Here is a 15113-nt window from a genome sequence, read left to right on the forward strand (position 1 = left end):
TTGTTATTCGAAAAAAAAAGCATACATGCGGAGAAAAAAAAGGTATAATAAATAGCTTAATATCTTTTAAGATCTTGAGATAAGATGAATAACTAGGGTTTCATTCAACGAAGAAAAAAGGAATTTCAAGTGGGTTGCGAGGTGTTTACCTCCGGCACTAGGAAACCAAACTTAAATACAAACACTATTGTTTCACTGTCCACACATGAAAGTCAAGAAATTGATAGACTATCTTTTCCCTTTGCAACTTCTTGTGTGACTTAAGAGGCCAACCTTTGATACACAGCCGCGGTCACAGGTTGGGCATCCGTAATCACCAGGCGCCGTTGCATTTTCACTTTTCTTTCTACTACACAGACAATGCTAACAATTCACACTGGATACAATCACTGAACCGTTGAATATGACCACTGAACCATACACCGCGACTGTATTTAGCTTGATTTATGTTATAAAGACCAAGAACACGGGTATCTCAAACAGTTCACCGTTAGCAGATCTATGTACCAGAGGTGTCGCTCGATGTTTTTCTAGGAGGGAAAGAAACAAGGGATGTTTTCTACAATATTTAGTACCAAGTGCTTCTAGTGTGCTCCAGCGATGGTGGCAAACCTTGGTAATACTAGATGATTAAAGGGAAATAACGTATGTATTTGGTAGATTGTTTCTATAGTCTCGTTCTATTTCATGTTCACTGAGCCTCAGACGACGACCTATAAAGGGAACAAATTCAGCTTATACCACTACTTCAGTCTATTACAATTTCTTTTCCTTGTTCGAGATACCAAACAAAATAATTCATCACCATATTTAATTACCAAATTGTTTTATTTTATTTATTGATTATTGTGTTGTCAGGTAAAAGAGAAGACGGTGCCAAATTTCAGCTAGGTCCGAGATTGGGTATGGGAGAAATAACGTTTACAAACGTTTTACCAGACAGACAGACAGACAGACAGACACAGTAAGCTGATATAAGTTTCCTTGAAAAAAAAATTGGATGTGTGACAAAGTTTGGTGTTGACAGAGAGTGAGGATGAGACCGGATGTTCGGAGATCATCGCCCACCTGTGCATCATTTTGGAAATGTCAAAACATCCGACGTAATCAGACAAACTAAGACAGCTAGCAGGAAAAAGAAATGTTCTAATAAAATAAGGCATTCCTTGTTCACTTGACCAGTTGGGACATTTGTGGAGTTGGCCGCAGGTGGGCTGGACTTTTGAATCTATTAGGACTGAAGCTAATTACCTTTAAACTTTATTTCCATGGGGATTAAATTTATTCTTTGTATTTAGAGAACATTTTCAACCTTTCATGTCTTTCTTCTCTCTCTCTCTCTCTCTCTCTCTCTCTCTCTCTCTCTCTCTCCTGATATATTTGATAAGTCAAAATTATCTATCTATCTGTCAATCTATCTATCTATCTCTTTTTTATCTCTCTCATTCTCTCTCTCTCTCTCTCTCCGATATATTTGATAAGTCAAAATTATGTATGCATCTATCAATCTATCTATCTATCTCTTTTTTATCTCCATTTCCCCCTCTCTTTCGCTCTATCTCTTTCTCACTTTTTTATCTCTCTTTAACTATCTCTCTCTCTCTCTCTTTCTATTTCTCTTTCTCTTTCTTCCTCTATCTCTTTCTCTCTTTTTTTCTCTCACTTTCTCTCTCCCCCTCTCTTTCTCACTCTCTCTCTTTCTCTCACTTTCTCTCTCTCTCTCCTCTCTTTCTCACTCTCTCTCTCTTTCTCTCTCCCCTCTCTTTCTCACTCTCTCTCTCTCTCTCTCTTTCTCTCTCTTTCTTTCACTTTCTCTCTCCATCTATAATTTCCCTAGCTCGCTTATTCCATTTCAAATGTATTTGTTGTTACCGATTGGTTCTTTTTATTTTTTTAAAAGTCCGCTTTTTTTTTCGCCTCACAAACAATCACTCAAACACATACACGCTAGTACAAATACATACACTAACCAAATAAAGAAAGCTAAAACTCCCAGCAGTCTTACTTAAAGTCAACATTATCTTTCAGTTCAACAAGCAATTGACTGTTCAGTTTTGTCTAAACTTGTTGATCTCCGATAGGCTGCTAAACAGAACGATGTTTATTTCAAATAAATATTTCTGAAAATGTCATTCTTCCGATACTTTCTCATTTTGTTCAGTGATTCCCAACATCGTCAATATAGACCCCCCCCCCCAGGGCTCCTCGAGGTAACTAATATTTAATGTGGCCGCAGAAATTGAGTGTGCACCGTCAATAAGTTTGTTAAATAAAACTGAATGGAAGTTTTTAAATTTTTTCAATCATTAGTTAAAATGAGGAAAAGATTTCTTAATATACGCTTATCTAGCTGCGTGAAACAGTGCTGTATAAATTGTTGATGGCTGTCTATTGCTTTTTAAAGCTGTATGTCTTTAAATAATATTTACAAAGCTTTTATTAACTCACTCTGTCTGTCTGTCTGTCTATAACAACGGAAAGGTTTCCTAGTGAGTGACTTTGAACGAACGAGCAATAGGGGTGAATTGCCAACATGCCTATTAATCAAGCAACAGTGTTTAAACTATTAAAGAATATATAAAAGCATATTAGCTGGAGAAATAATTGATTTGATGCCGCATTGATAATATTTGATAAATGTTTGAAATTTATGAAACAAGCCTGTTAAAGAATACTATTTGATGCCGCATTGATAATATTTGATAAATGTTTGAAATTTATGAAACAAGTCTGTTAAAGAATACTATTTCCAATTGATTACATTTTGTTATATAATTGGATCTTTAGCAACGATATGTTAATTTAGTCATGCATGTTAATTGAGACATGAAAACTATTCTAAGTCATTAGCTTTTCTGGCTGATTTAGGCAACCCCGTTCCATGCAATGTGGAATATGGAAAAGCTCCAGACTTTTGTTAACAGATGCCTAAGCCGGATATTAGGAATTAGGTGGCCAGAAAAGATAACTACTATCGATTTGTGGCAGAGAACTAGACAAAAGTCCATAGCCCAAGACATCACAAAACGAAAATGGAGCTGGATAGGACACACCCTGCGAAAACCAGCTACCAATGTTGCAAGGCAGGCACTTGACTGGAACCCGCAAGGAAAGCGGAAAGTGGGCAGACCCAAGCAAACCTGGAAGAGGTCAGTCATCAGTGAAGCTGAGGGTACTGGAATGACATGGGAGCAGATGAAGAAAGCTGCTCAGAACCGAGTTCGGTGGAGAGGTGTGGTTGCGGCCCTGGGAGTACACAGGATTAAGTAAGTAAGTAAGTTCCATGCACTAATGGCATCATGGAAAAAAAAATCACTTATACGAATTCTTCCTAGCATGTGGAATAAGCAAGATGGTTTTGCTATTTATTTTTTTCAATGACACTTACATGTAGAGTTTAAAATGTTTTAAGGTCATTATATCAAGGCGTATGTGTCTATGTGTGTAGAAGTTTCTGGAAAAGGGGCACAACTTATCTTTCCAGACGTTTCCTACTTCAACGCGCCACATTCGTTTTCCAGGCAAACATTTCTCAAAGGTCAAATGTCAAAGTTCGTTAACTTATTAACTCTGTTTACAGTTCGCTCTTGAACTTGCCAACTCTAAGAGTGAAAATGAGAGAAAAAAAAAGAAAAGCTTTAAAATGAAATACTAAACGTTATCAATTATTACCTTACCTTATTTAACTCTTAGTCTGTTGGGGCACCATGCACGATTCGTCAACCGTTTTTCTCCATTCCTCTCTGTTTTTTGCCTTAGATAGAACCTCTTTTAATGGCAGGCCCGCCCATTCTTTGATGTTGTCTTCCCATCGCTTTCTCTGTCTGCCTAGTCTTCTTTTTTTTACTGGTATTGTTCCCTGAAGGAAGGTCTTTGCGAGCCCCGAAGAGCTTGTAATATGGCCATAGATTTTTAGCTTACGTTTTTTTTTTTACGATAGTTAGCAGGTCATCATGGGGTCCAATCGCTGCAGTAACCCTGTCTCTAATCTCTTGGTTTGTGGTGCGGTCTTTGTCAATTATTATTTTATTTTATTTCTTTTCTTTTTTTTAAATTGTTTTTTTATTTTTTTACTTTTTTAGTTTTTTTTTTTTATGTTAGACACTTTAAAACTTTTTTTGAATTCCTTTGTCCTCGCTGTGTTTAGTTTTATACTCGCCAAATTTCTGTAAAAATGAAGATTATTGCGCCCTAATGCCTCATGCTATGCAAGACGTCGGGAAGTGGAAGTGGGCAGGTTTAGAACTCGGGAGCATCATGATGACAGTCCAGCGCGCGTACCGCAGGACCAGGCAGTCATCCTATTAGCAAGGGAAGTGCTCTGTTTTGTTTTGCGTTTTAATTGTTTCAACGCTTGTCGTGCATATTAATTAGAGACTTAAAATCTGATAAGTCGTGGGTTTTCCTGGCTGATTAAGGCAGCCCATTCCATTCCATGGCAGACGTGAAGAATGAGCACTTGTACGAATTTTTCCTAGCATATGTAATAAGAAATGGGCCTTTTATCTCGGTGTCTTTCTGAGTAATTTATTAGGCTGTGGTTTTTGTAGTTGTAATAATGTTTTATAGAGGCCTGTTGTTGCTACCTTACTTTTAAGTCTACTGCTCGTAGGTGTCTCTAAGTTAAGCGACTTTACTTAAGGGAGTGTTACTTGAGTCCAGTAAAAAAAAAAAGTAAAGTTCCCCTTTCAGACCTTGTGGTCTATAGGGCAGATGATGTAAAGTTCATCTGTTTCTGTGGCCTACGGTTAACAAGGGTGTCATGTGGCCAGCACAACGACCAACCGCCTTTACTTTTCCCTAACTAATGTCAGGTACCCATTAGAGCTGGGTGGACTCAGAGGCGCCCGAAATTAAAAAATCCCAGTCTTCACCAGGATTCGAATCCCGGTCCCCGGTTCGGAAGCCAAGCGCTTTACCGCTCAGCCACCGCGCCTCCTACTTGAGTCCAACGGGAGGATAATTTTACGTGGTACCCTGCGCACCAACGCGAGGATTTAGTCTCTTTCGTAAGAGTTGATTTGAGCCCCCCTCCCCCCCCCCTTCCCAAGCTTTTACTCACCTGGAGTTTGATAACGATGAATTTCAAATGATCGTAAAATCGAATTAGCTTTTGTTGTTAAAGAGTGAGAGAACGCATATATCCATATCGCCCTCTCTCATTCAGTTGTTGTTTTTTTTTTGAGGAAGTGTTATGAAGTGAGTGTGTGTGTGTGTGTTTCTATGGTGACGGTGGGAAGAGGCTAGCGATTGGCTGTGAATGACGCAAGAAAAGCGGCATTGTCGTAAGTGGTCTTAGTTAGGGGAGACGACTCCAGATTGCCAGACTGAAAAGACGTGTTTTTTTTTGTAGTTAGAGTTATCTTATCTTATATAATACAGACGTTACTTCAAAAAAAGAAGATGATTACGTCATACGCGTCATGCATTCAGTCATTATTCAGTCATTAGTAGTTATTCTGAATACCATATTATTTTATTACTAAAGTCTACTCTATTATTTTCATTTCATCTCAAGTTAATATTTGTTTATATTGTAATAAAAGTTATGTGTAGCTTTGTTCGCGAAGAAGTTATTCAAGTTATTTTTTTTTTTACAACTTAAAATATAATTTGCATACAACGGTTTAGTTGTCTACCAGCAGTTTGGTGCTTCAAGCCAACGAACGTCTGCAATAAGGTGGGCGGTGGTCTAGTGCGGGTACTTCGCAATGTGATCTTTGTGAGAAAAATCAATGTGGGCGGCGTCAGATCGTTTAGTGAAGACCCTCTAATGACTTGGCATACCGCGACGGTCTTTGGTATTGATGGTCTGAAACATAATCAGCTACTTTACTGTTTCATAACACTGTATGGATCTCTAACTGTACATACACAGACACACACACAGTCAGACACACACACTCCGACACTCACATGCACCCAGACACACACACACACACAACTCGGGCAGACAAACGCACACATAGGCAGATAGACACACACTCACTTGTTTTTTCTCTGCGCAGTCTGTTATAGGGTAATGATTCTCTGTGCGGCGCTCAGCCTCGATGTGGTGCTCAGCCTCGATGTGGCGCTCGGGTGGAGGCGGTGGTTAGAGAGGACTATTAAGTCAATACGAAAGCAAAACAGAACCCCCGTTGGAGGACCTAAGGACCATTGTACTGGCGGGGATGAAGGAAAGCCCCAACAAACATGTCACTGTTCACATACCTGCCCGGCTTATGTCGTTCACGGAAGAGGTATTGGGGGAGTTTCCCCTGTGTGCTCGGCCTTCGGTCTCAACTCTTAGCCTGTACGAGCCATCGGTAAAACAAAATGTAAAAAAAAAAAAAAAAGGATATAGTATTGTTATAACCCTATTGGCGTCGAAAAAGGGTTATCTATAGGCTCAGCTGACACACACGTGAATCACTCGGGTCAGCGGGGCCATGGACAAGGGACAGTACTATGATTACACGATTACACGCAAATATGACCAATGTTATGGTCATGTGATCGAAAGCCTGCGTGTACGAGGACACAGTGTGTAGGAAAGCGGCAGTTCAAGACCGGAGAGCGTCGAGACCGGGACTGTTAGTCGGCTATGAAGTCGGTCTTGGTCGAGTCCTCATGTGTTGATGTACAAGTCCAGAAAGAGAGACAGTAGAGTTTTGTACGGTGATGTACAGAGTGACATTTCAGTTGTTGATATGTTTGATGCCAATTGTCTAGTATTGGCTGTTATCTACTTATTCACTCATTATTAAAGTACCCGATATTGTGGAGCTCTTGTTGTCAAGTTCTTGATGTGTTGATGTGTTGTGTTGTGTTTAGCAGTGTTTACGGAAGGCCCGATTGGGAGAGAGAATCGTAACAGTATATTTCCCAGTTTTCTGAGACAGGCACAAGGAGGGAAACTTCCAAGGGTCTAGATTTTCAAGAGTCCAATTGGTCTAGAGTTTCAAGAGTCCAAGGGTCTAGAGTTTCAAGAGTCCAAGGGTCTAGCGTTTCAAGAGTCCAAGGGTCTAGAGTTTCAAGAGTCCAAGGGTCTAGATTTTCAAGAGTCCAAGGGTCTAGATTTTCAAGAGTCCAAGGGTCTAGAGTTTCAAGAGTCCAAGGGCCTAGAGTTTCAAGAGTCCAATGGGTCTAGAGTTTCAAGAGTCCAAGGGTCTAGAGTTTCAAGAGTCCAAGGGTCTAGAGTTTCAAGAGTCCAAGGGTCTAGAGTTTCAAGAGTCCAAGGGTCTAGAGTTTCAAGAGTCCAAGGGTCTAGAGTTTCAAGAGTTCAAGGGTCTAGAGTTTCAAGAGTTCAAGGGTGTAGAGTTTCAAGAGTCCAAGGGTCTAGAGTTTCAAGAGTTCAAGGGTCTAGAGTTTCAAGAGTTCAAGGGTCTAGAGTTTCAAGAGTTCAAGGGTCTAGAGTTTCAAGAGTCCAAGGGTCTAGAGTTTCAAGAGTCCAAGGGACTAGAGTTTCAAGAGTCCAAGGGTCTAGAGTTTCAAGAGTCCAAGGGTCTAGAGTTTCAAGAGTCCAAGGGTCTAGAGTTTCAAAAGTCCAAGGGTCTAGAGTTTCAAGAGTCCAAGGGTCTAGCGTTTCAAGAGTCCAAGGGTGTAGATTTTCAAGAGTCCAAGGGTCTAGCGTTTCAAGAGTCCAAGGGTCTAGCGTTTCAAGAGTCCAAGGGTCTAGCGTTTCAAGAGTCCAAGGGTCTAGCGTTTCAAGAGTCCAAGGGTCTAGCGTTTCAAGAGTCCAAGGGTGTAGATTTTCAAGAGTCCAAGGGTCTAGCGTTTCAAGAGACTTCGACTTAACTCTTGGGACATTTCTTAAAATAAAGTGGTCCACTATCATAAGGGGAGGTTGGTCTCAGCCCACTATACTTCATGACTACTCCAATTATATATTTAATAAATTAATTTTTCTCTGTCTAGTATGCTTGTGTATGATTTAATATAGGTAATAGAGGTCAAAGGAATAAAATACTAATTATTTTATTTACAGTTATATTTTATCAATAATATCAGTCTGGATAAGGCTTGTTACATTCGTATAGACTTCGAGCTGATGCAATTAATGGAATTTTAATTGCCAGTATATCGATTATTCTCAATTGGCAAAATATCAAGCTTTTTTTTTTAAATTTTAGCTGGCATCACTGCGCATGTCAATGGGCCGGATGTGGGTGGAGCTCATTGACTTTCATTCTCGCTTTACAACTATTTCCTCTCGCGTTCCTTTAACCTTTTCTAATTTACATCATTCATTTAACTCTTTCCACTCTCCTTTCCAACCCGTTGTAAATTACGGCACAGGTACTTGTTCTATAGTATATCCGTTGGACAGGTATTATTTTTTTTCTTTTAGGAAACCTCACTAATGGTGCTTTTCAATAAGCTTTTTCAACATGGGTATCCTTAGGCTCAGGGCTTTCTTTCTTTGCCTCTTTTTGGGCCTTTCTGACTATTTGTTGGCCTCTTTGGTACGTATGATCTAGAGCAGGGGTTCTCAACCTGTGGGTCGCGACCCCCTTGGGTGTCGATTGACGATTAGCCAGGGGTCGCCAGAGACCATCGAAAAAATGAAAAAGTTTTGTCTATTCTTCTATTGCTGTGTGTCTGAGCGGAGGGGGGGGGGCGCGGCAGAGTGTGGGATTGAAAAGAGGGGTCGCCGAGCTGGAAAGGTTGAGAATCATACATCCAGTTTGATGCGGAGGAATTTAACATATTACATGTGTGATTGTTTAGCAACTCAATTATAGTCTAAATATTTTTATAATTTTGACTACATTTCTCATTTCACTTTTTTCTAACCACTTATTATCAAAATTAGAAAAACATATCTTAATTGAATGAGTAATTATATATTAATTATAATAAATAAACCAATGTATTAGTTTGATAAACTGTTTATTTTAAATTTTGGAGTACCAAAAAGTGATCTGTTGAAATGGGTTGTGTTTTATTTCCCTTGTGTAATTTATAAAAGTGTGTTTTATCTCCCTTGTGTAATTTATAAAAGTGTGTTTTATTTCCCTTGTGTAATTTATAAAAGTGTGTCTTATCTCCCTTGTGTAATTTATAAAAGTGTGTCTTATCTCCCTTGTGTAATTTATAAAAGTGTGTTTTATCTCCCTTGTGTAATTTATAAAAGTGTGTATTATTTCCCTTGTGTCATTCCGACTTCAAAAATATGTGAATTTTCTGGTCAAAGTGAGAAACTGATATGACCAACTCACTCTACTGTGTTCTTATTGCCTTATGGCTCGCACTGGCCGCAGCAGCGGTCAGGGATAAAACCGACGAGACTCGCCTCATTGAGGCTATGATGATGAATTACAACCCTGCGGCGAGGCCAGTGTACAACGCCTCACACACGGTTGTCGTTAAATTTGGGATAACCTTGACCCAGATCTCGGACATGGTAAGTTTGCTAGCACTAATCATAAGTAGCTTTGATCACACTCTGTTCTTCCACAGAAGGTTCGCTCACCACATCTGTGCGGACTGAGAACCCTTCGGATGATTTAGGCGAGGTGACACCTATGCCTCCGCCAGAACGGAATGCAAAGCTTGTGAACGAGCCCCAGGGCCGAGGGCGGAGGTCAGTGAAGAACGCCAGGCCGGTCCCGGACGAGCAAAGGTTGATGGAGATGCTTCTAGAAAATTACCACAGGTTCTCGCGTCCAGTCATCAACGCCTCATTGTCTGTAGAGGTCAAATTTGGTATTACTTTAGTTCAGATATCAGACATGGTAAGTAGAATGAATATAACACCTTTTAACTCTTTCTCTCCGTAATTATTTTTTTCTGGTTTCGATATTATTATTCGTTTTGCTCATTTGTATTTCACTATCCTGTTATGAAAATACTTCAATAACTTTTTTGTATGTTATCAGAAAATGTTATAGTTGGTATTGAATTATAGGAGAAATCATGCTCTTTTTACAGAACACAAATTAAATTTTATAAATCCCAAAAAAACAAAATATAGTTTAATGGGGTCAAATCAACGTTGGCATCGTCTTTTAGGAGAGAAAGAGTTAAAGTACAAAAGCTTGGTTGTATATAACCCTTACTAAGGTTAAGAAAAAAAATTGCAACAAAGGAAATCTAAACACATGTAACGCTCCCCAAATCCGCAGAGCTCTAATTGTTTTTTTTTTTTTGTGGGTTTTTTTTGCGGTTGTGTTGGACACATAACGCTCTGGAAGTCGGCCAGAGAAATAGATGAGAATTACATCGTCTGCTCCATAAGCAGCCAGGTGTCAAAGGGAAGCTTGATCTACAGCAATCCCGCCCACAGAAATAGTTAGGCCCCAGATAACTGGCAGGGTCGGCCCTAACAACTGCGGTGCCCTATGCGAAACGGATTGCGTGGGGCCCAGTCTGGGTAGGGAAAAGCAAATTGTCAAAATTTAAGATTTTGTATTAGAAAATACATTCGTTTTTGCAATAAATTTTTATTTAATAAAAGCTGAAAATATAGGTGTTTTTTTTTTATCGCGCGTACAATTGGCACCCCCAAAAGGACAAATTTGTCTTTTTGTGGAGGCCCTGAAAAATTAGGAGACTGCGGAAACTCTGTTGTTTTTTCTAAGTTATAATGGTTTAATTTGATAATTTACACATAGAATTAGTCGGGGCCTATGAAAGTGCGGGGCCCACTGCGGCCGCGTAGTTTACAGTGACAACTTGGTTAATGTGGGCCCCTCTGCATTCCCAAAGTAGCAAAAATAAAAACCTTTCAAATACGTAAACATATTTTTTTAAAGCGTAAAAAACTAAACTTTCTATTGTCCCCCCCCCCTACTTTGGGACCACGAGCTTAAGTCCTGTTTTCTTAGGTCTCGCCCCCCCCCCCCCCCACCTTTCCGGTGGCGGACCTTCTTACTGACACGAAACTCTCGGCGTAGTTGTCCATTGCGACTGAGCGATTTTTGGCAGAGGACGTGATCATTGCTGTGTGCTGTTTTTGTTCGGAAATCAAAATGGTGAGGGGGAACAACTCCGTGTAGGAAACGGGCAAGGGGAGGAAACAATAAAAGTTTCAATGATTTAATTTTCCTGGATTATATTATAATCGAAACATTCAATATTGTTAAATTAGATGTGTCGAATTTTGTTGCATGACCTGGTCATAGAATTAATAATCATTGTAGTCATAACGATTCTGTAGTTCTTGACGATTCAGAAAAAGGAGAGAGAGAGAGAGAGAGAGAGAAAGAGAGAGAGAAAAGAGAGAGAGAGAGAGAGAGAGAGAAAGAGAGAGAAACAGGCAGACAAAAAAAACAGATCAAGATATACAGACATATAGGTAGATAGATAGATAGGTAGATAGATAGGTAGATAGATAGATAGATAGATAGATAGATAGATAGATAGATAGATAGATAGATAGATAGATAGATAGACAGACAGACAGATAGCCTAAATTGATAAATGCATTCATTCATTCATTGATTTAATTATTGGTTCATTGATCTATTCAGAGATTCTTTCATGTGAAACTGGGTGTAATTGATCCGTTTATTGGCATTCATCTTGCTGTCATAAACTTTTCTTTAAAAAAAAACAAAAAAACATGTCCATTGTTAATCTCTTCCGCGGTGTCAAATGAAAAGAAACCCAACCGGAGGTAACACTGAATGCAGAAACCGATAACACCGGCGAAAGGCCGAACAATCAATATATATAGTCGACTCAGCTGGTGAACATCAAACACGTTTACTTATCATGAAGGGAACCGTCGAATGTGACCTACTTCTAACCGTCTATAAATGCTTTATCTTTCTACGTTGTTAAGAAAGCGTCTTGTTTTATGTCGACTTATATTTCGTTCTGACTTTTTTAAAAACTATTACGTCATCGTCACTAAGTAAAAACTTCCCCCTATTTCCGAAACAAATAACTAATTCCTAATCGTGCCATAACAGTATACATTAAAGTCGTCTGCTATCATTTTAGTTTAGGGTCAACGTCTTTCACTCCAAACTCTAAGCCCACTAAAAAGCTTTACTTGAAGTAAGTTGAAGGGTCACATTAAAATCTGTTAATTTATTCATGAAAAGCCCGCCTATGGCCTTCCCCACTAATTCCAGTTGTTTATAATAGTTAAGTTTTATTAGAACTTTTTGACATTTCACCTAAAGAAAGAAATAATGGTCTTCTAACAAATAGGTCTAAACATTCCCGAATAAAACTTGAATCGCAGTAGAGACATAGAGCTAGGCTAGTAGACATAGACGTGGGAAGCGTGGTCGAGAGGCGCTTGAACTTGGCGTGGCTTGGCTACCTAGAAGGGGGCTTGAGGTTCGACACCCGACTCGGGCGGAGTTGTGTTTACTGAGCGCCTAAAGGCAGCACGGAAAACCAACTCCTAGATACCCCCCCCCCCACTGGTCCACAAATGAGATTGGACCAAAAGCGCTCTGAGCATGCTATAAGCATGAAAGTAGCGCTGTATAAAAGCTATAATATATAGATAGACACAGAGCCATAGAGTTCTGTAATGTTTGAGATGAGTTCCATGTTTCACAATTTTAATCTGAGTCCTGTGCGAGGTCCCTACCAATAGAAGGCCCTATTTGGCTGCCTAGTTTGTCTATGTCTAAAGCCGGCCCTAGTACAGCTGTTGGCATAATACAGGGGTTCTCAACCTGTGGGTCGCGACCCCCTTGGGGGTCGATTGACGATTTGCCAGGGGTCGCCAAAGACCATCGAAAAAATGGATTGTTATTGTCTATATATATTGCTGTGGGGGGAGGGTCGCGGCAGAGTGGTGGATTGTAAAAAGGGGTCGCCGAGCATAAAAGATTGAGAACCGCTGGTCTAATAGAATAGCGGTATCTCTTCATCACGTCATCACAAGATTAACACATGACTGAACAATGAGCTGGAGACCGAGGTACACATACTCAGTACAATGGTAGTCAAAATGGTGGTCAGAACACATACTCAGTACAATGGTAGTCAAAATGGTGGCCAGAACACATACTCAGTACAATGGTAGTCAAAATGGTGGCCAGTACACATACTCAGTACAATGGTAGTCAAAATGGTGGCCAGTACACATACTCAGTACAATGGTAGTCAAAATGGTGGCCAGTACACATACTCAGTACAATGGTAGTCAAAATGGTGGCCAGTACACATACTCAGTACAATGGTAGTCAAAATGGTGGCCAGTACACATACTCAGTACAATGGTAGTCAAAATGGTGGCCAGTACACATACTCAGTACAATGGTAGTCAAAATGGTGGCCAGTGTACGAGAGGAACTCATTTATATTGTGTGGGCTGTGTGGTTGAGAGGTAAACTGCTAGGCTTTATACCAAGAGGACTCGAATTCCGTCTCGAGCAGAGTTGTGTTTGCTGAGCGCCTAAAGGCCCTTACGTCACGAGTCCACAAAAAAGATTTGAACCTAAGCACACTGAGCGTGTTTATAGTGTAAAAGATGCGTTATATCTATGCAAAAAAAATCATAAAAGTTCGAAAAGAGGCTGAACATAGCTTTGCAGCAATGGCTAAAAATGGTTCTAGGAATAACATACCGACATCATGCCAGCAACAGAGAAATCTTGTACCGCAAGGGTACTCGCCCGCTAAGTGAAGTGGTGACCGAATGTTGTCGGAGATTGGCGGGACAAGACGAAACACGTGCCCCAAAGACAACAGTAACACGGCGGTCAAAAATAGAAAAACAAAACAGGGTAGTCCCCCTTTAATTTAGGGTCACAGCTTCTAGGAAGAACAAAAATTCGTTGGTTCTAGCTGGGAAGAGTCTGTGATGTCACTTTTGACCGATCACTGTGGAGAGAGCTTGCCGCAGGGCCAGCCTTAGGCATAGGCAGACTAAGGTCTCCGATTGGTGGGGGCCTCTCAGGGACTCCAAAAAAAATTTGAGAAAATAATTTTGAAGCTTGGATCAAATCTCAAACAGCAGATCTCTATGACTCGTCTGCTAGCCTAGCTCTAAGGCTCTACTGTGATTCAAGATGCCACTCGAAACGATGCGGGAATCGTGCTATATGTATTTATTTGGTTTGTTGATTTAGATGCAGAAACTTTTAAATCATTGCGTAATTTTAATTTTCCGTCTTTTCAGTTTTATTTTTCACCTAATTCACTTCGCCTAGGTCTTCCAATCATCTAAAGCCCTTCTTACCGCACGACGCGGGAGGACCTAAGCCTAGGACATGGAATGCCTTATGTTTTGAAGTTACGTCTGAACTTTAAGACGTAATATATACAAGACATAGTTTTAGGAATTCAAGCAGGGGGGGACTGGCTATATGGGCATTTAGGCAAATGCCCGGTGGGCCGGTATCTAAATGGGCCGGTAGGACCACAGTAAGCATCTTCTTTTTATAAGATTTGGGCCGCGTGGATGCCACTATTAAATTGTTAAATGTTTTATAATAGGCCTATTCCTTTTTCAGAGGACGGGGCCTCTGAGCGAAGTATTTAAAGAAAATAAATTTTACAGACTCTACTAAGACTCTACTAATTTAATCTAAAATATTTTACGCGATAATGTAATAGCCTACATCCGTAGAGCTTCATCCTTTTAGGGCCTTTACACTTTGCGATTAAAAAGCAATATAAAGACTTTATTCCTTATAAGGACATAGTGTTTACTGAAAGCACGTGTAGGCCTACAGCTATCGATACATTATCAAATTTAACATAATGATTTTGAGGACAGGCAAACCTAGAACTGGATGTCCATGATATAATATAGGCCTAAAATTTATGGGCCGGATGGTATGGAAATGCCCAGGCCAATTTTTATACCCAGTCCACCACTGAATTCAAGTTTAGCAGAGAAAACTTCTCATGCTCTGTATGTAATGGATTTTTCAAGCCAAAGATCAGACAACGTAGTCATCTGTATGTGTAATGAGCTATAGACTGTGCTAGATATGTGCTAGGGATTGTGCTAAAGATTGTTCTCTCCTTCCTGTAAAGAGAACAAGAGATTGTGTTATCTTGGTGCTAATAAAAAAAAATGATTGTATTCATCAGCAAAACAGAAGGGATCTTCTAATATAAGTGGTGTAACAAGTGGATTTAAGCATTGGTCAATAAACTGTGAGTCATAGTAGTGACTCACATAGTAGTGAGCTAAGATAGTAGCCGTAGAG

The 15113-nt window shown here is 39.9% G+C and overlaps 1 protein-coding gene across 9 annotated transcripts in view; it reads left to right on the plus strand.

Moving 5' to 3' along the window:
* LOC106073993 (neuronal acetylcholine receptor subunit alpha-10-like) overlaps positions 1-15113 on the plus strand; it is a 204246-nt gene that overhangs the window by 157681 nt on the left and 31452 nt on the right. For 6 of the 9 annotated variants that reach the window (XM_056018433.1, XM_056018430.1, XM_056018431.1 and 3 more), the window contains one exon: positions 9445-9719. In XM_056018433.1, the coding sequence (XP_055874408.1) occupies positions 9445-9719 (275 nt within the window). Of the gene's footprint in view, positions 1-9122; positions 9389-9444; positions 9720-15113 lie in introns of those variants that run through there. The other 3 variants (XM_056018438.1, XM_056018437.1, XM_056018439.1) reach the window with 2 other exon arrangements.

Source organism: Biomphalaria glabrata, chromosome 1 (assembly GCF_947242115.1).
Source record: "Biomphalaria glabrata chromosome 1, xgBioGlab47.1, whole genome shotgun sequence".
Lineage (NCBI taxonomy): Eukaryota > Metazoa > Mollusca > Gastropoda > Planorbidae > Biomphalaria > Biomphalaria glabrata.